We start from the raw sequence: 15,214 nt of genomic DNA, 5'->3' as shown, positions 1-15,214 counted from the left end.
AAGCAACACTAATTGCTCTTTTTCTGTTATGTATCTGTTTAAATATGGGGGTGTCTGGAGAAGGCGTACTACTTAAATGTGTAGTCTGAATTGCAAAGTTGGGAGGGATGTATTTTTGGGGATCTTTCGTAGAATGGACCAGGTCCGCTGCTCAGAGCGCATGGAACTACGAATGTTTGCATGTTATGTTGATATTTTGAACATCAATATAGGATGCAACTACAGCATTATTTTCCCTGCATTGTGGAAATTTTATGGAGGCGGTCCTGCGCCTTTTTACCCGACAACGAATGCATCATGTCACAAAGTAAGAATTACGAACGCCAAGTCTGAAGAAATCCAAATTGGAACATTGTAGCGACCAGTGCAGAGTACCAACCTCGACCCAATTGAATATGTTTGGGATAAAATGGAAAGCAGAATTTAGACAAGACCATGACATCCTCTTTTTTAGTGGAGCTCAGGAATGCCTTAAAGAAGGAGTGGAGCAAAATACCACCAGCTTTCTATAAGAACAGCCAAATGTGAGCGAATCCAGGAGCGGGCGATCGCCTCCCAGAGTCATGAGTAAATTGGAGGAAATATTCGAGCTTATTTTCAATTACTGCTAATCACGCCTATCACCACTGTTATCAAAAACTCTCTGGATCTGCCACTACTGACCCTTAAAAGTTTACAAATAAGTAAGGAAAGTTAAATTACATATGAAAAAAATTATTGGCGTTAGCTCATGTTGCTCCGGAAAACGTGAGTGACATTTTTTATTATGGGCGATTATCTTAAGGTCTAAAAATTTATGCAGTTCAATTATCACTTTGTGGGTCAATGAATCGAAAATTCTGTTTTCAGGAACATTTGGGCTTGTTATCAGAAGCAAAACAGAACAATAACTAGTGGTATGGTAGTAGTAGAGGCATGTGATGCAAGCAAGCTTATGTAGCATCAGCCAAAAAGAAAAAAAAAAAAATTCACACATCCATTACCTCTAAACGTTTGTCCAGTTCTTCCTTGAATTTATTTAAGCTAACAACTTCCACAACAACAGATGGAAGAGTCTTCCAGCAATCAACTACCCGCTGGCTAAAAGAAAATTTCCGCGCATCTATTCTATAACTGTCTTTACTCAATTTGAATTTATGCCTCCTCAGGTTCGTGATCCGAGCAAGAGGAAGAATCTCGTTAGAATTGAGCTTGTTCAACCCATTCAAGGCTTTATACACCTCAATCAGATCACCTCGCTGGTAGTCTTCAGACACTGCAATTTGCAGAACTTAAGCCTTTCTTGGTAAGACCACCCCTTCGTTCCCTTCACCAGTCTTGTTGCCCTTCTCTGTACTCATTCAAGCAACTCACGTCTTTCCTAAAATGAGGCCTCCAGACCTGTTCTCAGTACTCAAAGTGTGGCCTGACCATTGCCTTATACAAAGGGGTAATGACCTTTTCCCTACTAGCAAAATTTCTCTGTATCATTACAATGCCCCATGACCTGCTCTAGCAGCCTGTCTGCATTGCTCAGAAAACTTCATATCGGATTGCACAATTACTCTCAGCTCTTTTTCGTTTTCTACCACCCTATGAGGCGCAATATAGCCGAAGTTGCTCTTGCGCCATTAAATCCCAAACAACAACAACATACCACCCTAAGTGTAGTACCATACAGTTGGTACGTTTCTCTGAGGTTACTTCCACCCATATACAGTAATTTGCATTTGTCAATGTTAAGTTGCCACTCCACTTCAATTACCACTTCTCATCTCATCTGACCAACCTTTCTAGATCCTGTTGCATTAGCACACTGCCATTACTGTCATTAACAATCCTGTCAACCTTTGTGTCATCTGCAAACTTCGACATTAAACCCGATATACTTTCATCAATATCGTTGATAAATATACAAAACAACAATGGCCCAACACTGAACCCTGGGCTTTTGGGCTTATTTCAGTCCACGAAGAGCAGCGTCCATTGATTACTACCCTCTATCTTCTCCCACTCAACCACCGTTTTATCCATTATAGCAAATTACCGTTAATACCATACTGCTCTAATTTGTTTCTTCAATTTTTTTGAATCCAGTTCTTTGTAACCACATCATAGTATCCAGTCAAATTTGGAAGACAAGACTTCCCCTTAACAAACCCATGCTGTGTCTGAATTATTACTTCCAGTCTTGTCTAGATGATCCGGCAATGCATCTTTAACCAGTGACTCCATTATTATTAAGTTTGACATTCAAAACTTAACAAGATAGTGCTTTTTTATTATTTTTTTTGTAATCAGCATTGACAATCTTTATTGGTTTATATATTTTTATCCCAATCTTTATTGACGATCATATCTCCACGTGACCACCATCGTTTTCCAAAGAACAATCAAGACAGGGCGTTGTGTTCTCCACAGCTGTCTTTCAAATTTTGGATGAAATGTTCACCATCTGCCGACGGTTGTGCAGTGCAAATCTCAAAGAGCTGTTACAGCTCATCAATTATTTTAATTAGTTCTTATGATGCTGACCGACGACTACTTCTAGTCATCCATCAAAATAGGTACTCTTCTTCGAAACGCCTTAGAATATTTAAATACGGTTTGTTTTTGAACAAGTAGACCTTGAGACATTTTTCTGCATTTGATGCTTGCTCTTTAAGGGCTCCAATAACACTATCGTTATTCTTGTAATAAAGTTTAATTAAAAGTGTTTTAACTGTAAGTAGCATTTTAAAACTAATTTAACTGGACTGTTACTTAAGTTAGGTCCACAGCTCAAGCTTTCTTATTTTGATGATGAAGAATAAAGGCACGATGAGCAAAAACTTGAATTTTCCGATCCCTAGTCATCCATTTTTATAACAAACTCAAAAGCTAATTTGTTTTTTTCAATAGTAATGGTAAAAGATGCAAGCTTATATCATCAGCTAAAAACGGTGATTATAATATTATAATATCATATAATAACGATTATAATAAATAAATTATAATAAAAAGATATTGGAGTGAATCAAGTGCTTTGCCCCTGGTTGTCAAATTTCGAACTAGTTTATCTAATTGTTTCAATAAAAATGCCCACATAAATATTAATTACATTTCAGAAATACGTTTTTGATACGAACTGATCTTTAGTATTTTTGAGATATTAATTTTTAAAAGTCGGTAAAGACCTTTATAATCACCCTGTACGTTGTATAACATGAAATGAAGTAACATGACCACCTCCTTTCATGAAATAATATGAAAAAAGGTAATAATCTTTTTGTATAAGGCAATGGTTAGGCCACGGCTTGAGTACTGCGTATTGGTTTGGAGGCCTCATTTTAGGAAGGATATAGAGTTGATAGAACGAGTACAGGGAAGGGCAGCAAGATTGGTAAGGAGAACGAACAGGTCCTCTTACAAAGAAAGGCATAAGTTCTGCTTGCAAATTGCAGGGTCTAGAGACTAGGCACCTGCGAGTTGATCTGATTGAGGTGTATAAGGGCTTGAATGGTTTGAGCAGGCTCATTGCTGATTGGATTCTTTCTCTTTCTCTTTCTCAGATTACGAACTTGAGGGGAGCATAAATTCAAATTGAAAGACAGTTGTAGAATAGATGTGTGGAGATTTGCCTTCAGCCATCGGGTAGTTGATTGCTGGAAGAAACTTCCATCTGTTGTTGTGGAAGTTGATAGCCCAAATAAATTCAAGGAAGAACTAGATAACGTTTTGGAGCGAATGGATGAGTGAAATGAGAACTTTTTTTTTTTTTTTTTTCTTTTTTGCTGATGCTGTATAAGCTTGCTTTCTTTCATCATATGCCTCTACTAATGCTAACATCTTCAAATAAATTACAATGAAATATGCCATGTTATAAACAGAAAAACAAATATCTATGAAGAAGTTAAGAATGATTTTTATTCAGATTAATTTACAAATAAAAGCGAATTTTAAAAGAAATTTTCCAATTTCTTACAAAACCGAAACCATCCTATCCTACTTGCTAAAGGCGTGGAATTGAACTCTACAAATTATTTTGGAATCATATTAAAGAGTGAATTGTATCACCCATTGAGATTATTGAGACAGAAAATACTAAGCGTTTAATAGAATTGAAAGTTATTGGAATTCAATTCGTATTCCAATAACTTTCAAAATGTTGTAGGAAGATAAAATTATAATAAATTAATAGAAAGATAAAATAAATTGTTTAACCTTATTATCAAGAGATGGCGGTATAATCAGTCCGAACACATTGGCCTAACGAATTACTGTAGTTTGTTTTTGGAATTATTTATTAAATATTGTTTTATGCATGTTTGATTGCAAGTGAAAAGAGCCAGACAAAAATCTTTTAGCATATGGTTAGTAATAAGATATATTTAACTGCGTAGATAGTACTGATCCAAATATAGCCCTTTTAGGAGTCAGAATCGCTAAGCGCACAAACCTCACTTTGTGCAGACTTATTTTTTCACCTGAGTTAGGCTAGCGCCTGTGTAAATATATTTTCTTTCGTTTCATATGCCCTTCTAGTTGATTAATGCTTTCTAATTAAAAAAAAGAGGATAAATTATAATTTTGACTTCTTTATGTAGGTAATATTTGTAACTAGATTTGTAGCATCGTTTTCCCGCTGAAATTATTCTTGATTAACAGTAGGATTTCAGTTACATGGAAGCAATTAAATTGGGTTTGTTTTTTGATAATTAGTACACCTTAAATTTCATTCTTGTCTGAGGTCAGTATTAAAAACATATGCAAATAGAAGTGGCTATGTTGTTGCCATTCATATTTCTAATTTTTTCGAAATTAGACACCAGTCAATTACGTGTAATATAATTTAGTAATTTCATGGAATAACTATTGCACATCATTCGTTTGTCTATTTTAGACAAACATTTTTTAAATGTTTGTCTAAAAAGCACAATATCGAAATCTTATAAATTTTTACTTTTCATATTTCCCCCGCATTTATTGCCATTGATATTCACAACTCGTATTGTGCTGGTGTAGGTGCATTTGACTCAAGCATTTTCATGAAAATGCACAAATATCGATTTGAAGTAATATAAGTTTTATTTTTAATTCACTAGCTATAAAATTTTGCATACGTATTTCCCCCCATGCATCTGGTTAGTATTATTTTCTGTAGGCCAAGTTATAATCAAGTTTTCTATATACTGTAATTAAAAAAAAAAAAAAAAAAAAAAAGAATTTTTTTTTTTTTTTTTTGGATGTGTTCTTTGCTTTCTTTTCTACAAATATTTTAGAGCTATTTACAATTGATATATTTGATAGAATGATATCAAGTTTCATTTTGTCTTGCCATCAGCTTTTAATTAGGAAGTTTGGATGTCATATTTTTGATATCCTACAACATTATAAATAAATAAAATATTATTTTATTGCCATCCCAAGTTCAACTGATTATTAGTTCTCCAAAGGAATTGCTCTCTCTCTTTATCTTTTAGGTCTCAGTCCTTATTAGTTTCACTTTCACTTAGTTTTCTTGTAATATATATATTTCTTAATAGGGTTTCATATCATTCCAGTTATTTAGCATATAAGAATTAAATTCTATTCTCCACATACCATCCTTTTTAACTAAGTTTTTCACCAAAGGAATATTAAACCTAATGTATCTTTAACTTCAAAATAAAAAGAACACACCACATGATTTCTATCAGGCAAAATGTAGTAACATATTGCACTTCCTCATAAGTTATGGCTTGCACCATCCTCCATGTATTACATATAGCAGTACAGTGGTGTCACTCTCTTCAGACAAAACCTCGGTAAGTGGTCTGACGATTTTTTCTTTCTTTAGTTAAGAGTATCACCAAGGATGGATTTGGTGGTACAGTTGCTCCAGAGCCCAGGGTTACTAGAGAAGGCCCAAACGAAAGCAATTACTATAGATCAAGGCCCAATACAACCTTATATTTAGGGCTTCTAAAAATGTGTGCCCTGGCTCAGACTACCTAAATCCACAATTGGTTATCACTCAGATTTGTAACATTTTTTTATTGAAAATATTCATAATATTATTTCTTTAATTGGATGAAAGGTATACATCCAAATGATTTACTTGTGTAGGTTAAGATCACAATTTGATCTCTGTATAATCAAGAATAAAAAAGTCTCTCAGATCTAGGCGACATCTCCAAAATGTTGATGCAGTATTAGAGTAAAATAGCACCGATAAACTATAGAAATGAAATGGAATGTTATTTTTTTCTTCTCTGTATAGTTGTGAATTTTTATTTTAATTCTGGTACTTAAGTGATATCTAAAGCATATTTATCCTAGCATGCTAATAAGAACAAAAATTTCTTCTGTTGTATGTGGCCAAGTTTGTTTTATTCAGCATGAGATTATTCAGTACTTAGGAAAAGTCAGTATTTTATGAGTGAAAATTGGAGAAATGTAGGTCTGTTGTTTCTGAGAAACACAGTAAACATTTTAGTTTCTAATCTTGTGTGTAGCAAAATGCTCTCGGATCCACTTTCAATTTTTCATTTCATAAACTTAAATTAAATTGCTTTGATTGAATTCTTTGAAATTATTTCTAAACTATATGAAGTTAAATTCTTAATTAAGAAATATATAATTTGTTTTCTGCTTCCAAACTTATTTGTGATAAAATCTGGATCAAAAGAATATTCTTTTTATTTTTTTTACTGGTATTTCTTTACCACAGTTTATGTGCTTTTCAGTATACCTGGTGCCTCCATAGCCAGGTGGGCAGGAGCAGCAGTGTGTAGCACAAGCTTCTTGATCGGACCGGGGTTCGAGCCCGTGACCACCAAATATGGAGGATGCGGAAAGGTCAGGGAATGACCACCGCATATCCCCGGAGCAATATGGCCTTAGTTGCTAATGCTCCTAAAAACCAAATAACAAACAAACAAACAAACATCAGTATATCTTTTCAGTCAAATACAAATCAAAGAAAGGTCAGTTGTGTCGATATGCAAAGCACAGTCAATTTCCAGTTTACCCACTTTTCCCTAATCGTGACATTAAATGAATTGTTACAGTTGTGGGCAGTGGCGTATCCAGGTGTCATCATAAGGGGGCATGGCGACCAGGCTTTTGAGTGTTTATTAGAATGCCTCCTGTGTTCTTTTTCTTTAATTTCAAATTTTTGGTTAAGAGGGGCATATTGCCCTCTCTGCCCGCCCACGGTTGTGGGTTAATTCCATTAAGATAAAACTGCAATTAAACATACTGCTGCTCTGTGATAACTACCTATATAAAGAGTAAGCTCTTTATACAGGTAATTATTGTGGAGTGTTTTTAATTATAGTTATATCCACTTTTCATTTGTGTTTTTTGTTTAATGGGAAAAATGATATATACGCTGGTGTGCAAAACTTAAGGACCAGTCAGGTTTTCACCTGTAGCTTCTCATAGGAGTGGCCTGAATATGGGAAAAGCATACCAAAGGAACCTCGTGAGGTACAGAAATGATGAAGGTAACAACACAGACACAACGAAAACAAAATGGTACAGAGGGATTTTATTCAAAAATGGCAACATAGCACTGGCTGCCATGATACAGATGCATCACTGCCAAAGATGGAACAAAGGGAAGAGGTGGTCCTTGGTAGGAGATATGGCTACCCCCAATGTCGATGCAGGCTTTGCACCGCCTGTCCATACTTAGAACAATGTTGTTGATAAGTTCTTGTGGTAATATCGTCCATTCCTCTGCAGTGCCATTTTCAGCTGGTGAACATTTTCTTGGGGGTGTGGACGTACTGCTAGGCGTCTCCCCAGAGTGTCCCATATGTGTTCGACGGGATTTAGATTGGTGGAACGGGCAGGCCAATGTCCTCACTTTCCAAAAGCATATCAACAGCTGCAGTGCGATGGGGTGTGACATTATCATCCATAAAAACGAACTCGGGGCCAATGGCAACTCGGAACAGACGCACATGGGGAAGGATTACCTCAGTACAGTATCGTGCACCGGTTACAGTACCACCTTCCAGTTTCTGGAGTTGTGTACGTCCATCCAAGATAATGCCTCCCCAGACGAGAACACCTCGTCCGCCATATCGATCCCTTTCAGTGATGTTTGTGGGGTGATACTGTGTGCCAACCTCTCACCAGATTAGCTGATGTCCAGAATCACTGCTGAGACTGAATCTACTCTCATCAGTAAAGAGTACCTTACCCCATTGCGCTGCTGTCCAGTCCTTGTGTTTGATTCACCACTGTAAACGGTGTCTCCGATGGGCAGGTGTTAAAGGGACACAGCATACTGGCCGTCGGGCAAACAGTCCACCTTTGTGGAGTTGCCTGGCCACAGTAAACCACGATATCCTGCGTCCTGTGCAGCTGGTTTGCAATGGATCCCGCTGTCTGGTGTCGGTCCCTCTTGGCCTGTAGGAGTACATAGCAGTCATCATTAGGCGTTATTTTTTTGGACGACCACCACTGGTCCTTCGAACAGCTATACCTGTCATTCTGAAGGCCGACCACGCACGTGAGACGATGCTATGGGTGATACCGAACTCCGCAGCCACACTCCTCGCACTTCGATGTTCCTCAAGTTTCCTATTTAACCCTTCTACATTTTGTTGTCTGTAGCATTGCATGAAACCAATCGAACGTCTGTAACAATCGTGCTCAACATTCTGTAATTTGCACATAGTGCTGAACTGCTGCTTTTATCTGTTTATGTGAGCCCCTCTCATCACGATTCAAATTTTTGCATATGATCAGCTTTCTACTGAATAGCCACAGTTATGCAAATTGCCACAGGCTGTTTCATTTGATTTTATGGGTGTAACTTTTAGAAATAGTGTTGTTCCTTACGTTTTGCACACCAGTGTACCTTATTTCAATTTAGAACATGTTACCTTTTGCTTTAATGTAGTTATCAACAAAGCATTAGCAGGCGACCACATGGTGGATGTATGTGAGTTGTTAAAAAAGAATGATCATAATTTTTCATGAAACAACTTTACTGCTTGCTATTTCTAGCCCAGCTGCGGAATTTAAGACCAAGCTGTATCACATAGCAACTGTGCATTTGACTCGTGCATGTGGTGTGACCTTGGCAGTCAGTCAAGTTTATGCCTGTTCATTTTTACCTATTTAACAATAGATATGATACACAAGGAATAGTATCCTGCTCTCAGATTCTGTTTCCGTTTCAAGAAAACATCAGATGAAGCATATGAAATGTTGAAAGAGGCTTATGGTGCTATCTATGCTCTCATATAGCACAGCTTGCATGTGGTTTAGAATGTTTAAAGATGGATGGGTGTGATTTCATCACAAAAATCAGTAATCCTGTAGCTCCAACCACTGCAGTCACCATAAACACTGTTTCTGTAATCTTGAGAGAAGATCATTGCATAACAGTAAGGCAACTGGCAGAGATGTTGAGAATATCAGTAGGAAGTGTGCACAGTATTGTCCATGACCATTTGCATATGACACATGTTGTGCTCACTGGGTTCCAAGACTACTCACACCAGAGCAACATCAAGTTCTACATGGAGATTTGTCAGGAGCTGCAATATATAGTTACTGAAGATGGTGAGGTTCTGCACAAAGTGATAATGGTGGATGGCTTCATCATTTCAACCCAGAGAGTAATGAACAAAAACCAAATGTTCTGGCTTCTGCAGGAACGGTTATGGTTATCTCTCTTTTTTTTTTTTTTTTTTTTTTTTTTTGATATTTGTCAAATGGTTTAGTAAACCATTATACAGGTAAAGAGTAATCGAACAACTGTTATAGGACCTTACTACAGAACTTACTGCACACTTTTCAGGATCACATTCATTGCAAACGACCACAGATTAAATAGGCTTAGTGGTGTTCGTTAGCTTATTTTTTAAATTTTGCTAGTGATTTTGTAAGTTACAATTTTCTACTCCTATTGCTTTTGCAGGGTTTAATTACCGTTTGGGCCTATATTTGTTGCATTTTTTGATTAGTTAACGTATTAATTTGTGTTTTACAAATATATTAAATAGGCTTAGTAGTGTTCGTTAGCATATTTTTTTAAAATTTAGCTTGTGACTTTAAGTTAAAACTCGCTACTCTTACTTCTATCATATTGGTGTTTTGGCTGGAATATACTAATAGTAATCGTGGCATGTGATGCAAGAAAGCAAGCATATGAGCTTATGTAGCATCAGCCAAAAAAAAAATTCACACAACCATTCCCTCTAAATGTTTGTCCAGTTCCTCCTTAAATTTATTTAACCTATCAACTTCCACTACAGATGGAAGTTTGTTTCAGCAATTAACCACCCGCTGGCTAAATTTCCGCACATCTATGCTACAGCTGTCTTTCCTCAATTTGAATTTATGCCCACTTAGGTTCGTAATCTGAAGTAGTGAAAGAATCCCATCAGAATCCGGCGTTCACAACCCATTCAAGGCGTTATACATCTCAATAAGATCACCTCGCAGGTGTCTAGTCTCCAGCCGCTGCAATTTGCAGAACTTAAGCCTCTCTTGGTAAGAGGATCCCTTCATTCCCCTTACCAGTCTTGTTGCCCTTCTCTGTACACGCTCAAGCAAATCTCCTTCTTAGAATGAGGCCTGAATGAGGCACTCCAGGCTTGGCCTGACCATTGCCTTATACAAGGGATAATCACCTCCTTTTCCTTGCTAGCAAAATTCCTGTATATCATTGACAAAACCCCATGACCTGCTCTGGCAGCCTATCTCCATTGCTCAGAAAACTTCATATCTGACTGCACAAACTCCCAGGTCTTTTTCATTTTCTACCACCCTTAGTTTATTACCACACAGTTGGTACATTCCTCTGGGATTATTTCTACCCATATGCAGTACTTTGCATTTATCAATGTTAAACTTCAGTTGCCACTTCTCAGCCCATCTTTCCAAATTTTCTAGATCCTGTTGCAGTAGCACACTGCCACTGCTGTCATTAACAACCCTGCCAACTTTTGTATCATCTGCAAACTTCGATACTAAGCCTGATATACCTTCATCAATATCATTGATAAATATACAAAACAACAGTGGACCCAATACCGAACCCTATGGGACTCCACCAATAACATTAACCCACGAAGAGCAGCACCCATTGATTACCACCCTCTGTCTTCTCCCACTGAAAGATCCAGGCGCCTTCGTAGCCAGGTGAGAAGGAGCAGCAGTGCGTAGCACATGCTTCTTGATTAGACCGGGGTTCGAGCCCGTCACCACCAAATACGGAGGATGCGGAAAGGTCAGGGAATGACCACCGCATATTCCCGGAGCAATATGGCCTAAGTTGCTAATGCTCCTAAAAACCAAACAACAACAACTGAAAGATCCTTTTATCCATTGTAGCAACTTACACTTAATACCATTCTGCTCCAATTTTTATAGTAGTCTTCCATGCGCAACAGTGTCAAATGCTTTCCTGAAATCCAAGTATATGATTTCAAAATTATTTTTTGCATCCAGTTCCTTTGTAACCACATCATAATATCCAATCAGAGAAGACTTTCCCTTAACAAACCAATGCTGTGTCTGAATTATTGCTGCAGCCTTGTCTAGATGATCCTGCATTGCATCTTTAACCAGTGACTCCATTATTTTACCCAGAAGAGAAGTTAAACTAACTGGTCTCTAATTACTCGTGTCACCTTTCGATCCCCCTTTGTGAATTGGGGATACATTTGCACATCTCCAGTCCATGGGGACCTCCCCTGAGTCCAAGGATGCTCTCATAATTATGGCTAAGGGTTTGCTTACTTCTTCAGCCACCTCCTTTAATATAACTGGATAGATCCCATCCACCCCAGGTGCCTTTCTTATGTTTAACTTCAACAGTCTCTCCTCCACTTTGCTCTCAGTTATTACAGTCATTAAGCACCCTGCTACAATTTGATAAACTTCTGGCATTTTCAATCCTTAATAACTCCCCGTATGTGAATGTAGATGCAAAATACTTATTTCAGTTTGTTTGCTATGAGAGCAAGATCATCAATAGTTGAACCATCGATATCAAGTGGACCAATCTGATTCATCCCCTTCCTTTTAGAGTTTATATAAGTAACGAAATCCTTGCTGTTTTTCTTAGCATCTTTTGCCAAAGATTTCTCGTAATCTGCCTTCGCCTGCCTAACCTCCTTTGTGTCTTGATTACAGACTAGGTTATATTTGCCACAGGCTTCTATGTCGCCTGATAATTTATATGCATTCCATGCATTTTTCTTTTCTGGCACGAGTCTCATTATTTCATTTGACAACCATTTAGGCCTAAACCTTGAACAATATTTCTTAATAGGTGTGAAACATTTAGTAGCTTCCACAATTAATTTCTTAAATGCTTCCCACTTAATATTTGCTGTTGGTAACATCATCAGGTGATCCCACGGTACGGAATTTAAAAACTGTCTGAGACCATTGTAGTCACCTTTACAGAAGCAAAAACCTTTTCCTTTACACCCGATGGTAATTATATCTTTAAGTAAATCCCACATCAGTACACTGTGATCACTGCCACCTAGTGGTTCCTTTATCTGCAAATTCTTAATACACGAATGATCACTGCTGATAACCAGATCAAGAATATTACCCTCTCTGGTTGTCTCTTGAACATGCTTCTGTAGAAAACAATCATCCAATAAATCTACAAAAGTCTTACTAGTGTGCGAGTGACCAACCACAAGTTCCAGTCATTTATAATGGGGGAAGTTAAAATCCCCCATTATAAGACATTCTGATTTACTGGCCCTCTATTTCTCTGTACAATTGTTCATTGTACTCATTCCATTCATTAGGCCTATAACACACTCCTACTCTTATTTTTGCTTTCTCAGTGCTTATGTCACACCAAACTGACTCAACAGTGCACTGTCCATCTCTATCAACTGGATGCACTTCTTTTGATTTTATGTTTTTCTTAATTAATAGCATAACTCCTCGTCCCTTCCTATCCTGTCTATCTTTTCTGTACACATTGTACTCCACAAATTCCAATTCTGCCTTCCTAATATCTGTGTGACACCACGTCTCTGATATCCTAACAATATGTGCCTTTGATATCTTGACCAACACTTCAAATTCATCAAATTTATTTACTATACTTCTAGCATTGGTATACATGCAAGTATACATGCACCTGTTCCTATTCTTAGTTACCCTAACACATTCCATATACCCACCTGTTTCACGATGACTGCCATCAGTCTCTGTCTATTATTCATCAGTTTATTATTATAATATAATACTGTAATCAGTAGCATAGAAGAATAGTAGGGTTTTAATTGTAATAAATAAGTATTTTGAAGGTTTTAATCACTTTTTGGGCTATACCTTTTATACTTAGCTAAGAATATAACAAATTTAGCATTGTGATCGTTATGGTTTAGCATAACTTGATAAAGTATATCTTGAATTTGATAGCTAAGGTATAATGTAAAACTGTATAGTGGCATACATATTACTGCATTAGCTTAGTATAGTATTGCATAGTATAGTAAATTTATCAATTAAGTTTATTAACCTTGTTAATTTTCATTGTTAATTAATTAAATCATATTTAAACGGAAATCATTTCTCCAACACATCATAGCATAAATAAATGTGCAACTTGTGAAATATTTGCAGACCTTTCTGGGATGGTACATGATGTTTCCAGGGGGGATGTCTTTGTGTGTGCTCAATGTAAGCAGTGTGAAGAAGTTAGGCGCCAACCCAGCATTGTTATGGGCCTTTATGAGAGCTTGAAGGACAGGGTAGATGCCCTCGAAGGACTTAAATTGTAGGACCAATCAAGCTCTCAGTTGCCCACAACAATGCCAGAACTTGCACTTGATCATCAGGCATAAGGAATGCAGAACTGGAATTTGGGGAGTACAATGTGTACAGAAAGGATAGACAGGATAGGGAGGGAGGAGGGGTTATACTATTAGTTAAGAAACACATAAAATCCAAGGAAGTGAAGCCAATCGACATTGCTGGACAGTGCAGTGTCGTGTCAGTTTGGTGTGACATAAGCATTGGGAGATCAAAATTGAGAGTTTGTGTTATTTGGTTTTTAGGAGCATTAGCAACTAAGGCCATATTGCTCCAGGAATATGTGGTGGTCATTCCCTGACCTTTCTGCATCCTCCGTATTTGGTGGTGACGGGCTCGAACCCCGTTCTAATCAAGAAGCGTGTGCTATGCACTGCTGCTCCTTCCCACCTGGCTACGGAGACGCCAAATTGAGAGTAGGAGTGTGCTATAGGCCTAATGACTCTGATGAGTATAATAAAAAACTGTACAGGGAAATAGAGTGGGCCAGTAAATCAGAGAGTCTTATAATGGGGGATTTTAATTTCCTAGATATTGACTGGAATTTGTGGGTTGGTCACTCACACACTAGCAAGGTTTTTGTGGATTTATTGGATGATTGTTTTCTACATCAGCATATTCAGGAGGCAACTAGAGGGAGTAATACTCTTGATCTAATTATCAGTAGTGATTCTTCATGCATTAAGAATCTGCAGATAAAGGAACCGCTAGGTGGCAGTGATCACAGTGTGCTCAAGTGGGATTTACTCAAAGAGGTAACTACCATCAGGGGTAAAGGGAAGGGTTTTTGCTTTCGTAAAGTCGACTACGATGGTCTGAGACAATATTTAATTTTTTTTTAAAGTGGAACCAACTGATGACGTTACCAACAGCAAATTCAAAATGGGTAGCATTCAAAAAACTTATCTTGGAAGCTACTAGGCTTTACATACCAACTAAGAAATATTGTTCAAGGTTTAGGCCTAAATGGATGTCAGATGACCTAATGAGACATATGGCAGAGAAGAAAAATGTATGGGATACATATAAATTAATGGGTGACGTGGAAGCCTATGATAGATATAAGCTGGTCTGTAACCAAGTCACAAAGGAGATTAGGCAGGCAAAGCCAGATTATGAGAAATCCTTGGCAAAGGATGCAAAAAAAAAAAACCAGAAAAGAGTTCTTTACCTATGTAAACTCTAGAAGAAAAGGGATGAATCAGATTGGTCCACTGGATATTGATGGTTCAACAGTTGAAAATCCTGCTCAGGTGGCTAACAAACTAAACGAGTAATTTGCATCTACATTCACACATGAGGAGTTATTCATGAAGGGGAATGCCAGAGGTGAAGGAAACTCTGGCAATGAGCTAGATGATTTTGTAATAACTGAGAGGAAAGTGGAGGAGAAATTGTTGATTATAAACATACAAAAGGCACCCGGGGTGGATGGGATCTATCCAGTTATATTAAA

The 15,214-nt window shown here is 37.4% G+C and overlaps 1 protein-coding gene across 6 annotated transcripts in view; it reads left to right on the top strand.

Annotated features, from left to right (window-relative positions):
* Positions 1 to 15,214, top strand: part of LOC150086167 (uncharacterized) — a 204,897-nt gene that overhangs the window by 63,747 nt on the left and 125,936 nt on the right. For 2 of the 6 annotated variants that reach the window (XM_090374430.1, XM_090374429.1), the window contains exon 1: positions 5,618 to 5,765. The exons of 2 other annotated variants lie outside the window; for them this stretch is intronic. In XM_090374430.1, the coding sequence (XP_090230556.1) occupies positions 5,695 to 5,765 (71 nt within the window). In that variant the 5' untranslated portion in view covers positions 5,618 to 5,694. Of the gene's footprint in view, positions 1 to 4,393; positions 4,467 to 5,617; positions 5,766 to 15,214 lie in introns of those variants that run through there. 2 more of the 6 variants (XM_090374432.1, XM_090374431.1) reach the window with 2 other exon arrangements.

Source organism: Mastigoproctus giganteus, chromosome 5 (assembly GCF_048544385.1).
Source record: "Mastigoproctus giganteus isolate SK-2022 chromosome 5, ASM4854438v1, whole genome shotgun sequence".
Classification (NCBI taxonomy): Eukaryota; Metazoa; Arthropoda; class Arachnida; order Uropygi; family Thelyphonidae; genus Mastigoproctus; species Mastigoproctus giganteus.
Note: the sequence above shows the minus strand (reverse complement) of the source record. Positions and strands in the feature narration are given on the sequence as shown.